The following is a 12,135-nucleotide window of genomic DNA, read 5'->3' on the forward strand; positions in this document are numbered from 1 at the left end:
CCCCTTGCAGAATTCCCTGCTCCATTGGCCTGGGGGTGGTGGTGGCCCAGGCTGGGGGCTAGAGCTGGGGCCCTGGCTACAAGGTGCTGAGGCTGGGTCTTCACCAGCATAACTGGCCCAAGGTCTTTGGCCTTGGAAAGTTCTGTTCTCCTCTGGCTAGAGGCGACTTCATGCAGGGTGACTAGGAGCTGTGTGCCAGGTGAGGCTGGGAGAGGAGCTGGTATTGAGGAGCAGACGTGTGTTTCAGCCCCCCAAGGACGAGAAGGGTGAGGAGAAAGGGCATACGGGCCTGACCACTCTGTTCCCAGGGCAGAAGAGGAGGATCTCCCACCTTTCCAAGCAAGGCAAGGAGGTAAGGGGCCAGATTTGGGTCCAGAATGGGGACCTGCTGGCAGAAGTGGGGATCTGTTGGGTTGTGCAGGTCCGATATACCTAGCCCTCCCTACAGAAGCCAAGTTCCTGTGTAGCCCACTTGTGTGTATGGGAGTGTTATTTTCAACTTTGTTTCAGCACTGTGGTGCCTAGAAGAGTATATCCCACCCATGTCCTGTCTTCAGATTGTTCCCAGGCCTGGAGATGGGCATAAAGCAAGAAAGAGGAAGGCAAACCCTGGCCCCAGTAGCCTGTGTGATCTTTGCCAAGTTGCCCAACCTTTCTGAACTTTGGCTTCCTCTAATGTAGTATAGGTAACAAAGCACAGAAGGCTCAGGACAGAGAACTTGGCTTCAAGGTTAGGGGTTCCAGTCAGCTTCCTGAGAGGTAGCACCAGGCGTTCTGGAAGGCAGATGGAGCAATCTTCTAATCCATGACTGATTCTGCCACCACCTGTGGCCCTATCAGGCCTCAGAGCATGGCCCAAGCCCCCAGAAGAGCCTTGAGGGTGGAGAGCAGGCCTCAGATGCTTTTAGTTTGGGCAGAGCTGGGGCTGGGGCTTTGTGTTGGCTTCTGCCTGGGCACCCCAAAACTGAAGCAGAGTCTGGGCAGTTCTCTCCATGTGAACCTCTGCAGTCAAGTCTCCCCTGGCTGCTTGTTATGGCTACTCCAGACAACCAGGCTCAGGATCTGTCATTGTCCAGGCGGAGCCCCCAAAGAGGGGTCCTGCGGTTCCCCCAGCCCGGCCACCAACTGCCCAGGAGGTCTGCTACCGCCGGGCCCAGCAGGCGCAAAGGGAGTCAGCCAGCTTGCTCCAGGCTGTTACAAGGCCAGCGGAGAAGCCTTCGGTGCACATCTCAGCCCCCGGGGAGAAGAGGAGGATTGCCCACGTCCCCAACCCTCGCTTGGCCACCGGTGAGTCCCAGCTCCTGCTGCTGAGGGATGAGGACTTATTGGGTACAGGGAGAGGCAGAGCTCCATGGTTACCAGACCAGCCTTCCTGTACCACTTCTTGAGGTCTGGGCCCCAGTTTGCCTTTGTGTAAAGTGGGGGTAAAAATCTTCACCTTGATCAGTGTTTGGGCTACAATGTCTCGCCAGTGTCAGTTTCCTTGTCTCTTCCCCTAGGCCCTTTAGGATCTTAGAGACCTGTGGGATTGGTCATACCTAAGCCTAGGTATGGCCAGTGAGTCACCAGCATGGGCCACCACACATCTGGCCAGCTCCCCGAGGTCTTCACTGTGACCACTGCTCAATGGCCTCCTCCTAGCCTGGTGCTGAGCTCCTGGGGCTGTGTCTAGAGGCCCAGTCTCCACACAGAGCTCTCTTCCATCCTGCTTCTCCCCCTCCCCTTTGCTTCCCTTGCCTCAGTGGCTCAGCAGATTCTTGCCACCTGGGGGCAGTGTTGTCACTGGCTTTCCCTTGGCTGTAGCCATCCTGAGCTGTAGAGACTGCCCTGTTGGCTCCTTGTCTTTGTCGCTCTCCCCCTGAGTAGGATAGGTAAATACTATAGCTGGTAGATGATGTGGTCCTGGCTCTGAGTCCCTTCCAGGACAAGACTTTGGAAAGAAGTTACCCTACTCAGATCCTTGCCTTCAAAATGGGAGCCAGTGTCCCCACCCACACCATCACCCCTTTGTTAGCCTCACCCCGGGTTCAGAGCTGGACAAAATGTGTCTATACCCTCTGGCACAGATACATTCTGGGGAACAGCCCCACCAACCATCTCCTCCCTTAGAGGTGGGCACTGCTTTATGACCTCAGCAGAGTGACAGGTAGAACACAGAGGCCGTGGTAGGTGGGCAGGTTGTCACAATGACTGGGCCAGGGTGTCCCAGACCCTCTGGTCCTTTGCCCAGGAGTCAGGGCCTCCTCAGACGTCAATGCCTTGGAGTCAGGGGCTGGAACATGTGGCAAAAGCCCAGCACGTCCCCTGTCACTTACCAGACCACTCTGAAGGCAACGTTGCCTGAGCTGGCCTCTGCAGTTGAGAGTTGTTGCCATGTCCCCATGGACTTACCAGAAGACAGATAGAGCCTAATGTCATTTCACAGCGCGAGCTCCACGCCCCGGCCGCTCCCGCTTCCCTCAGAGATGCACGTGCTGCTCACACTCAATGACCGCAGCTTCTTGGTGCTCCGCAGCTCGGTGATGGGCATTCTGTCTTCCTGCACTCATGTCCCCTGTCCCCCGACAGCCCCTACAGGTGCCAAGAGGACCCTTACGGCCAGCAGCAGCCAGGCTCCCAATGGCCCTGAGTCAGGCAGCCAGCCACTGAAGACACGTACGCTGTCAGGGATGGCGTCCAAGACCACCACTACCATCACTCCCAAACGCATCGCTCATAGCCCGTCTTTACAGGTACCTAGCACCTGCAGCTGCCACTCCTTCCCAGCCAGCCTCGGGGCTCTTCCCTTAGCCCTGCCCTCTAGCACTCTGGATGGAGTATGAGCTGCCTGTTCCCTCCTGTCTGATTTCCTCTGGAGAGGTGGTGTATATGTGTGCCTTTTTTTTGCCAGTCCTGGGGCTTGGACTCAAGGACCTGAGCTCTGTCCCTGGCTTCTTTTTGCTCAAGGCTAGCACTCTACCACTTGAGCCACAGTGCTACTTCTGGCTTTTTCCATAAATGTGGTGCTGAGGAATTGAACCCTGGGCTTCATGTATGTGAGGCAAACACCCTACCACTAGGCCATATTCCCAGCCCCCATGTGTGCTTTTTGTTTTGCAGTATGGAGGCTTGAACCCAGTGCCTTGTGCTTGTTAGGGAAGCTCTTGGCTACTGGAGCCACACCTCTAGCGCTCTCTCTCTCTCTCTCTCTCTCTCTCTCTCTCTCTCTCTCTCTCTCTCTCTCTCTCTCTCTCTGTGTGTGTGTGTGTGTGTGTGTTTGTGTGTGTGTGTGAGTACTGGGACTTGACCTCAGAGTCTGGGCACTGAGCTTTTCAGCTTGAGACTAATGCTCTACCACTTGAACCACAGTTCCACTTCCACCTTTTTTTGGTGATTAACTGGAGAAAATAGTCTCACAGACTTTTCTGCCCATGCTGGCTTTGAACCATGATCCTCAGATCTCAGCCTCTGAGTAATTAGGATTACAGTGTGAACCACTGTAAATAAACGGTTATATTTTATCTAGTTTTTGCAGTGCTAGGGATGAACCCAGAGGTTCTGGAATGTCAGCAAGCATTTTTGTTTTTTCCTTTTTAATGTCTAATAGACTGCTTGCTTCTTTCTTAGGGTCTTATGCTTGCTGGGCCTGAGGAGACCTTTTTATTTTCAAATAGTTACTCATATTTTTGATCAGGCTGGCCTAGACAGAGTTTTTCCCATTTATTCCCTCCTTGTTAATGCTTGCTATGTAGCTAGGTTAACAGGCATATACCACAATACTCAGCTTATGGATTGATATGGGTCTCACTAACAAAAGTCCAGTCTGGCTTTGAACCACGGTCCTTCTGATCTCCACCTCCTGAGTAGCTAGGATTGTTGGTGTGATCCTCTAGGACCTCTCTAACAGACTATTTTGAGAGCACTTCTGGTTTATAGAAGTCTGAGCCAAGTGTAGGAATGTCCACCTTCAGTTTCCTCTGTTGGGGATGCTTGACATCTGTCCCCATATCAATGGAGAACCTTTGCTGGCAGCACACACGTTACCCCCAGCAGGGATGTGTGTGGTTTGCATAATGTTGTGGGTCTGTGCACCTCACCCACCCCCTGATGGTTTGTTTCCTCCAGAGTCTAAAGAAACCCATTATCCCAAAAGAGTTCGGGGGGAAGGTCCCCACCGTCATCCGCCAGCGCTATCTGAACCTGTTCATCGAGGAGTGCTTGAAGTTCTGCTCATCTAACCAGGAGGCTATAGAGAAGGTGGGTGTCTCCTTGGCTCCAGACTCCCAGCTACCAGCCCTCCCCCTCCACTCAAGCCTTCTTTTTGGTATCCAGACCCTGCCACACCTGGCAGCTCCCAGGTCATGCAGGGACTGAGCACTGTGTTTCCTCCAGGCGCTGAATGAGGAGAAGGTGGCTTATGACCGCAGCCCCAGCAAGAACATCTACCTGAACATCGCTGTAAACACACTGAAGAAATTGAGGGGCCTGGTTCCCAACACTGTGCCTGGTCTCAGCAGTGAGTCAGGGGCCAAGATGGTACACCCCATGGGGCTGCTGTGAGCTAGGATAGGCCCTGGTTGCTAACTGGCCTGAGTAAGGCGTGAAGCTTTGGGCCCATGCCTGACTCTGTATGTAGCTTCCGACTAAGGTGGAAATGGCTCGTGCCCTGGGAGTGGCCTTTTCTCGCTATTTAACCACCCTCCTTTGCGAGTGGGGCCTCCCAGCCGAGGGCCCCCTGCTAATGGAACTACTCGTCCTCTTCAAAGGGAGAGGCCGTGGCGCCGGGGCTGTGCTCTGTGCATTAAGCTCTGGGGAGGAAGAAAGAAGGGGGTTAAGACATTTCATTACTGCCTCTCAAGAGGGTGCATTAAGCAATCACGGCGCCTCCGCGATCTCACTCTCACCTCCCCTGCTGCCTGGCCCCGCTGCCTCCATTAGCTTCCCAGCTTGCCAGAGGGGCCTGGGTGGCCTGCACAGGACAGGCAGCCTGTGGCAACACAAAGCCCTCGAAAGCCATTAGATAGCCTGCTCAGCCAGTTGCAGCTTCCCTTGTCTTGCCTGCCTTCCAGAAGGCACAACCTCACCAGTGGGGGCCTGGTCCCTGCCAGCTCAGATGGGGAGGGGCTGCTTGCCCCCTTGGGGGGATGGCGCTGATGGGGCACGTGGAGCTATGCATGCTTCTTGCTTCTGTTGGCAGCCCATGAGCAAAGGGACAGTGTCCCCATGGAAGCATTAGCAGAGTGGCCAGGTTTGGGGGCGGTGAGGCCGGGTTGTACATGTATGGGGCACACATGTAGCTAATCCTTTTTTTTTTTTTTCCTTGTGGGCTGTGGGGCTTGAACTCAGAGCTTAGGTGCTATCTCTGAGCTTTCTTTGCTCAAGGCTAGTGCTCTATGACTTTGAGAGCCACAGCACCACTTTTAGTTTTTAGGTGGTAGTTGGAGATAAGAATCTCACAGCTTTTCCTATCTGGGCTGGCTTCAAACCTGGATCCTCAGATCTCACCTCTGAGTAGCTGATTACAGGCTGGAGCCACCAGCACCAGTCTTGCCTTCACTTCTCTTTCCCTGCAGAAGCCAGTGGCCGGAGGCTTGTGTCACATGAGGTGGTGCTGGGGGGCAAGTTGGCTGCCAAGACCAGCTTCTCCCTAAGCCGCCCTAACAGCCCGAGGGTGGAAGATCTGAAAGGTGAGCTGCTCTTCCGAGCTCCCTGCAGTCCCAGACTCCCAGTCCCACTCCCACCCCACTCAGGGGCCCGTTGCCAGCCCTACTGCCTTCCTGACCTGCTGTTCGCAGGGGCCGCCCTGTACCGCCGCCTCAGGGAGTACCTGCTCACCCAAGAGCAGCTCAAGGAGAACGGCTACCCCTTCCCCCACCCTGAGCGCCCTGGTGGTGCGGTCATCTTCACAGCAGAGGAGAAAAAGCCCAAGGACTGTGAGTCCTGGCCTGGCCCCCAGCTGGGGAGACCTGGGGATGGGTGTGTGGACTTGGGGAGTTCAGCTCTCACTTCCCCCCACCCCCGTGCCCCCGTGTCCCTCTCCTTGCACAGCCTCCTGCAGAGTCTGCTGCCGCTGTGGCACTGAGTACCTTGTGTCCTCCTCCGGCCGCTGCGTGCGAGATGAGGAATGCCACTACCACTGGGGGCGGCTCCGCCGTAACCGAGGTGAGGCTTGGGGACCCCCCACTCCCCACCACCAGACCCCATGGTGGTCTTCGCTGGCCCCCAGGGCTGCAAGTCCTAGGGAGGACTGCAGGGCCCACCCACTCCATTTTCCTCAGACTCGTTCTTTATGAGAGTAGCACTTTTCTGTAGCAGTGTGGTGCTGCTGGTAGTGTGCAGGTCCCTGACGCTCTGTCCCGGCACCGGCCCTCGGCCTGCCTCTGTATGGGAGACTCGTGGGAACCCATGAACAAAGGGCTCAGCCAGCAGCCTGCTAAGCTGTCTGCAATCTAGATCTGGATGTTATCCAGCTCTGCCTCTCTGTGGGTGGGACACCTCACCACGAAGCCCTACCTTGGTCTTCCTGCCCACTCCCACCCTCAGGCACGGCGTGTGCTGGGAAGGGAAGCCTGCTCTACCTCAGGCAAGGCTGGCTGGGTGGTCAGCAGCCCAGCGGGGGCGACAGTCTGCCAGAACTCTGGTCCCATTTCTCTGTCAGTGGCTGGGGGCTGGGAGACTCAGTACATGTGCTGCTCAGCGGCTGTTGGCTCCATCGGCTGTCAGGTTGCAAAGGTAAGTGCTAGCCTGGGCCCTGCCTGCCTTGACTCCTTATTTCCCTCTGCTGTCTGGGGTGGAGGGCACCTGGGGTCCTGGGCTCAGGACCCCCTCCCAAGTCCTCCTGAGCCCCTGAGCCCTGGAAACCCTTTCCTCATGGCATCCCCTTGGCAAGCTCCCTGTCTTGGTTCGGAACTTAGCAGCTTTAGGGCCAGGGTGGGGATTGGAACCCCCTGAGGCTCTGTCTGGAATGTCAGTGGGCTGTGGGTGGGTGAAGAGAGTAAGTTGGCCACCCTGGCCATGCTGACTGTTTCTGAGGTCCTCCCTACCCCCCAGCAACATGTGCAGGACGGCCGGAAGGAGAACCTCGAGGGCTTTGTGAGGACCTTCGAGAAGGAGCTCTCGGAGGATGCTCATGCAGGCATCTTTGCCCTTGACTGTGAGATGGTGAGTCTTCGTGACTGGCAGGGACCTCGTCAGCATATGAGGCTGGACTTGGTCAGCAGGGCCAGGTCTGGTGCGCATGTGCAGTCACTGCAGGGGGTGATAGGGTACATGCAGGGTCCTCTGTGTGGGCTCTTGAGGACAGTGCTGACCTGGACAAGGAGCACTCTGTATTCCCAGCCCCAGTGTCCCTGCCTCAGTTTCTCATCTGCAGTGGGGCCTCCCTCTGCTCTACCCAGCTCTGCAGAGCAATGGTGGCTTTGTAGGACTCCAGCCTATCCTTCTCCTCACAGTCCTACACCACCTATGGCCTGGAGCTGACCCGTGTCACAGTGGTGGACACGGAGATGCAAGTGGTGTATGACACCTTCGTCAAGCCTGACAACGAGATTGTTGACTACAACACCAGGTGTGCTTGGGTGGGGCCCCCGGCTGGCCCTTCCAACAGGGCTGCCCACCTCCACCGTGCCCACCCAGCCCAACATCCCTATCTTGGCCCTCCTACCAGGTTCTCAGGGGTGACAGAGGCCGACCTCACGGACACAAGCATCACCCTGCGGGATGTACAGGCCGTCCTGCTGAGCATGTTCAGTGCCGACACCATCCTCATCGGACACAGCCTGGAGAGCGACCTGCTAGCCTTGAAGGTTCCTGTGTTTGGCCATACTGGGTTCCATGGATGCTTGAGTGCCCCAGGCCCTGCAGATAGAAAGGCTGAGTCTGCCTAGATGCAGCCTGACTGTCCTCTCTCCTTCTCACCTGTCCCAGGTTATCCACAGCACCGTGGTAGACACGTCCGTGCTGTTCCCCCACCGTCTGGGCCTGCCCTACAAGCGCTCCCTGCGGAACCTCATGGCTGACTACCTCAGACAGATCATCCAGGATAATGGTGAGTAGCGGCCACCTCAGGCCCGCCTCCAGGGTGGGGCAGCTGGTAACTGTGTTTGCTCCATAGTGGATGGGCACAGCTCCAGCGAGGATGCCAGCGCCTGCATGCACCTCGTGATCTGGAAGATCCGTGAAGACGCCAAGACCAAGCGATGACTCCCGCCACCTGCCACCCTGCCGCCCGCCTACCCACCCGCCCGCCTGCCCACTTGCCTCTCCTGCAGCCCCGGCTTGTCCTTAGCCCCAGGCCTCTTCCAAAACAGTGCAATAAATCTGAGAGCTAACCCTGTGCACCTCACAAGAACAGAACCCAGGAGCAGGGATGAGATGGCGTCGCCACAGCCAACGCAAGACCAACCAGGAGCTCGACCCCACCAGCCCGCGCCCGTCCCCACCTCTGTGCCCCTAGGCCTGGTCTCAGTGGAGCTGCTGCTGACCAGGACAGCTCTGAGCCAGGTCCCTATCTCCACCTCAGCCCCTTTGTACTTGATATATGTGGGGGGAGGGAGGGCGGGCTTGTTTGAGACAGGAGTTGTCTTTTTTTTATTTTGTATTGTTATTTTTATTAATTTTTAATTTAAACCTGTTGACTTGCACACTTTCTTTCCCTTGCGGGAGGAGCCTGGCCCTGGCCCCACCTCCCTTCTAGGGGAAGGGGTGGGCATGAGCCAGACCCCAAGCCATGGGCCAGGGCCTCAAGGTCTGGCCCTGTGGGCCTAGGTGCCTGCCTGGAGCCCAGGTAGCTGGGCCTGCCTTGAGGGAGGCAGCTTCCAGAACCCTCCTCAGCCCACCTGAACTTGGTGACCTCGGAGAGCCAAGCCAGCCCTGCCAGCCCCAGGGTCTTGCCTTCCAGATGTGCCCCCAGGCCCAGGGCCACTGGACTGTCTTCCTCAGAGCCCGCCCCGCCCCTACTTTGTACGGGCTCTCTGTATCCCTTCCCTGGGCAGGGACAGAATAAATGTTTGTATGGATTTTAGATTTTTGCAGTTTGTGGTGCTCTTGGGGCCGCTTGAGGCCTCTGCACACCCCCTTTTCTTGTGGCCAGGAAGAGGAGCGAGACATGGCGATGACTTACCATCACCAAAACCAGCTGTGGCCTCCAGCACACCACCCTTGCTCTGGGGATTGATTGTATTTGAAACCACCAGGATATCTGGATGGCCTGTGACTGCAGCCTGTCCATTCTGAGGGCCCAGACTGTGTCCCCAGGACGGGGTGAGGGCAGAGCTGGCTTCTCACTACCCTGCTCCTTGTGGATCCAGCTATGTGGAGCAGGCTCAGAGGTGGCCACCAAGAGGGCCTCTGCATGCTGTGGACCAACCACAGGGAGGGGCTGAAGGCCCAGGTGGGAACTGCAATGATTTTGTGCGTGGAGTTCCACCTGACTGTGCTGAATGGGCCTCTGTGTGTCCGTAAGCTCGCTTCACAGGGTTAGGTAGGAGGCCCAATGGCAGTTAGGCCTGAGCTGACTTACTTCAAGGCTGAAAAGAGCCTCATGGACCGGGAGATGCCAGGGCCCCTCCATCCTGTGCCCAGGTGGGAGACCCCAGGTCAGTATGCTTGAGGGCACAGCTGCAAGGAGCAGAGTCTTGCCCCAGGAGGCTCTGTGCCACCCCACCTGGTCACTCAGGCTTCTGCTGAAGGCCCCAGGGGCCAGGATCAAGGCCTCTTCCAGAAACTGCTTGACCTCTGGCTGCAGAGGAAAATGGTTTTCCTTTCCAGGCCCAGGGTCTAGAATTTCTCCAGAGCTCTGGAAATCCACACTGGAGGATGCACAGCCCCCTAGGGGTGGTCCTTGACTAAATCAGGCCATCCCACCCTCAGAGGCTGTTCTTATGACCAAGTTACCTGTCCCCCTGACCTTCTGTAAGAGGCGTTTTCTGAATAAATGGTGCCGATGTATTCACAGAAGCCCTGTTGCTATGTGTGTCCATGTAGTGCCTGCTTTTTCTCTGAGAACACACTCAGTGTCTCTGGGCAGTTGGGCAGCTCAGGAGCTAAGCCACAAACAGCTGATAGCCCAACATGGTAGGCTGTCCAGCCTTAAGGAATTCTCTCCTCTTTTTCTGCTTGCTAAGCCAGTCTCCACACTGTAAGGGCCTTTGCACACCTATTCCTGTGCTTGGGAAGTGTCCCTACTGTGATTCCTCCCCTTCACCAGTATAGGGGAGGAGGCTCTGGTCCCTTCACTTCGCCTCACAAGAACTTTGTGTGTATTTGTTTGTGTACTGGGACTTGAACTCAAAGTTTAGGTACTATCCCTTAGCTTTTTCTGCTCATGGTTAGTACTGTACCATTTCAGCCACAGCTCCACTTCTGGCCTTTTGCTGGCTAATTGGAGGTGAGTCTCTTGGATTTGTCTACCCAGGCTGGCTTTGAACTGTGATTCTCAAATCTCAGTCTCCTAAATAGGATAACAGGCATGAGACACCAGTGCCTGGCTAAGAACGTTCTTTAAGGATATCAGCACAATTTTTTTTTAAAATTTTAGTTGGTAATGGGGCTTGAACTCAGGGTCTGGGTACTGCCCCTGAGCTCTTGTTTTCAAGGCTATTCTGCCACTTTCAGCTGCAGCACGACTTCCAGTTTTCTGGTGGTTAATTGGAGATAAAAGTTTTATGTACTTACCTGGCTGAACTGGTTTTGAACTGTGATCCTCAGATCTTAGCCTCCTGAGTAGTTAGGATGACAGGTGTGAGTCACTGGAGCCTGGCTCTCTGAACAATTTGTTCAACACCAATCTAGGGTCCTTTCAACCTTGGTGCTGGGGGGGGTAAATGCTGAATTAATGAAAGGATGATTATTCCCTATGGCCATCATTCCTTGATTTACCCAACTTCTCCCTTGGGGGCTGAACAGAAAAGAGTTGGGCACCGGTGACCTGGTCTCAGGAAGGCCAGGCCAGAGGGTGGAACCTTAGGGCTGGGTGTGGAGGAAGGAGGTGAAGGGGATCTTCCTCTAACAGCCCCACTCTCAGGGGGATGATTTTTTCTGTGGCCCCGCCCCAAGTACCCACTTGGGCCCGCAGCCTCATGGCTTCACTCAGCATTTCTTGACCAACTACCTTCAGGGTGGGGCATACACCAGACAAGAACCCAGGAAGTTCTTCTTGGCCTTAAGGTGCTCTCAATGGCCACCAGTGCTCTGCTCAGCTGGGGGCCCAATCTAGGCATCTGCACCTAGGAGGAGATAATACACAGGGATAAATGTTTGGAGAACCTAGGTTCTAGGTTCAGTGCCCATGTCCTTAAGTCTCAAAGACTTTCCTGTCCAGGCTGGCTTTGAACCGCAATGCTCAGATCTCAGTCTCTTGAGTAGCTAGGCTTACAAGGTGTGAGCCAACAGTGATGGCTGTTTTTTGTTTTGTTTTTAATCCTGGTTTCAGGGCTTGTACTCAGGACCTGAGTGCTGTTCCTTACCTTTCCGTTCAAGGTTGGTGTTCTACCACTTGAGCCACAGTTCCACTTCTGGCTTTTGCTGGTAAATGGGAGATAAAAATGTCATGGACTTTCCTGTCCCATATGGCATTGAACCTTGATCCTCAGATTTTGGCTTTCTGAGCAGCTAGAATTAACAAAGCACTGCTGCCCTGTGTAGATCTGCTTTTCAAGACCTTTTCTGCTGAATGTGGTGAGAAATGCCCGTAGTCTCAGCACTTAGGCAGAGGGTGTATTTCAGGATTGCTGGCCAGAAACAAAATTCCCTTTCACCAAATCTTGCCCTGGGAAATAAGACAACCCATTGGGCCTATCTCAGTTTCCCTCCCTGCCCCAACACTCCCATCCTCTTGTAGCTAGTACCCTTGGGTCATGATCTCACTCCCACACAATCTTCCAGGCCTTGCCTTGCCCTGGTCTCACGTGCAGATGCCAGCTCCCGCCCAAGGCCCCTCCTGTCCAGGTCTCAGCCAGGGCTCACTTGGCCTTGAGTTCTGCCTCTGTCTTGCCTTGCTCTCTGCAAGATTTCCTCAGGCCCCACCTTCTCCCTGGCCCCGACCCCTATGAAGCCTCTCTCAGTCCCTGGCTCTCTCTGCTAGTCTCTGGTAGGCCCCACCTTCTCTTCCCCCCTCCCCCCCCACCCTCCCTACCAGACCACATCTGCCCTAGTCCC

The 12,135-nt window shown here is 55.5% G+C and overlaps 1 protein-coding gene across 1 annotated transcript in view; it reads left to right on the forward strand.

Moving 5' to 3' along the window:
- Window positions 1-9,001, forward strand: part of Rexo1 (RNA exonuclease 1 homolog) — a 29,235-nt gene extending 20,234 nt beyond the window's left edge. The window contains exons 3-16 of the mRNA XM_048341726.1: window positions 248-352; window positions 1,077-1,287; window positions 2,569-2,732; window positions 4,105-4,236; window positions 4,372-4,495; window positions 5,553-5,666; window positions 5,775-5,912; window positions 6,028-6,141; window positions 6,638-6,711; window positions 7,030-7,140; window positions 7,431-7,546; window positions 7,646-7,784; window positions 7,906-8,026; window positions 8,093-9,001. Of these exons, the coding sequence (XP_048197683.1) occupies window positions 248-352; window positions 1,077-1,287; window positions 2,569-2,732; window positions 4,105-4,236; window positions 4,372-4,495; window positions 5,553-5,666; window positions 5,775-5,912; window positions 6,028-6,141; window positions 6,638-6,711; window positions 7,030-7,140; window positions 7,431-7,546; window positions 7,646-7,784; window positions 7,906-8,026; window positions 8,093-8,181 (1,752 nt within the window). The 3' untranslated portion in view covers window positions 8,182-9,001. The remainder of the gene's footprint in view (window positions 1-247; window positions 353-1,076; window positions 1,288-2,568; window positions 2,733-4,104; window positions 4,237-4,371; window positions 4,496-5,552; window positions 5,667-5,774; window positions 5,913-6,027; window positions 6,142-6,637; window positions 6,712-7,029; window positions 7,141-7,430; window positions 7,547-7,645; window positions 7,785-7,905; window positions 8,027-8,092) is intronic.
- Window positions 9,002-12,135: the final 3,134 nt, after the last annotated feature.

Source organism: Perognathus longimembris, chromosome 3 (genome assembly GCF_023159225.1).
Source record: "Perognathus longimembris pacificus isolate PPM17 chromosome 3, ASM2315922v1, whole genome shotgun sequence".
NCBI classification, from domain to species: Eukaryota; Metazoa; Chordata; class Mammalia; order Rodentia; family Heteromyidae; genus Perognathus; species Perognathus longimembris.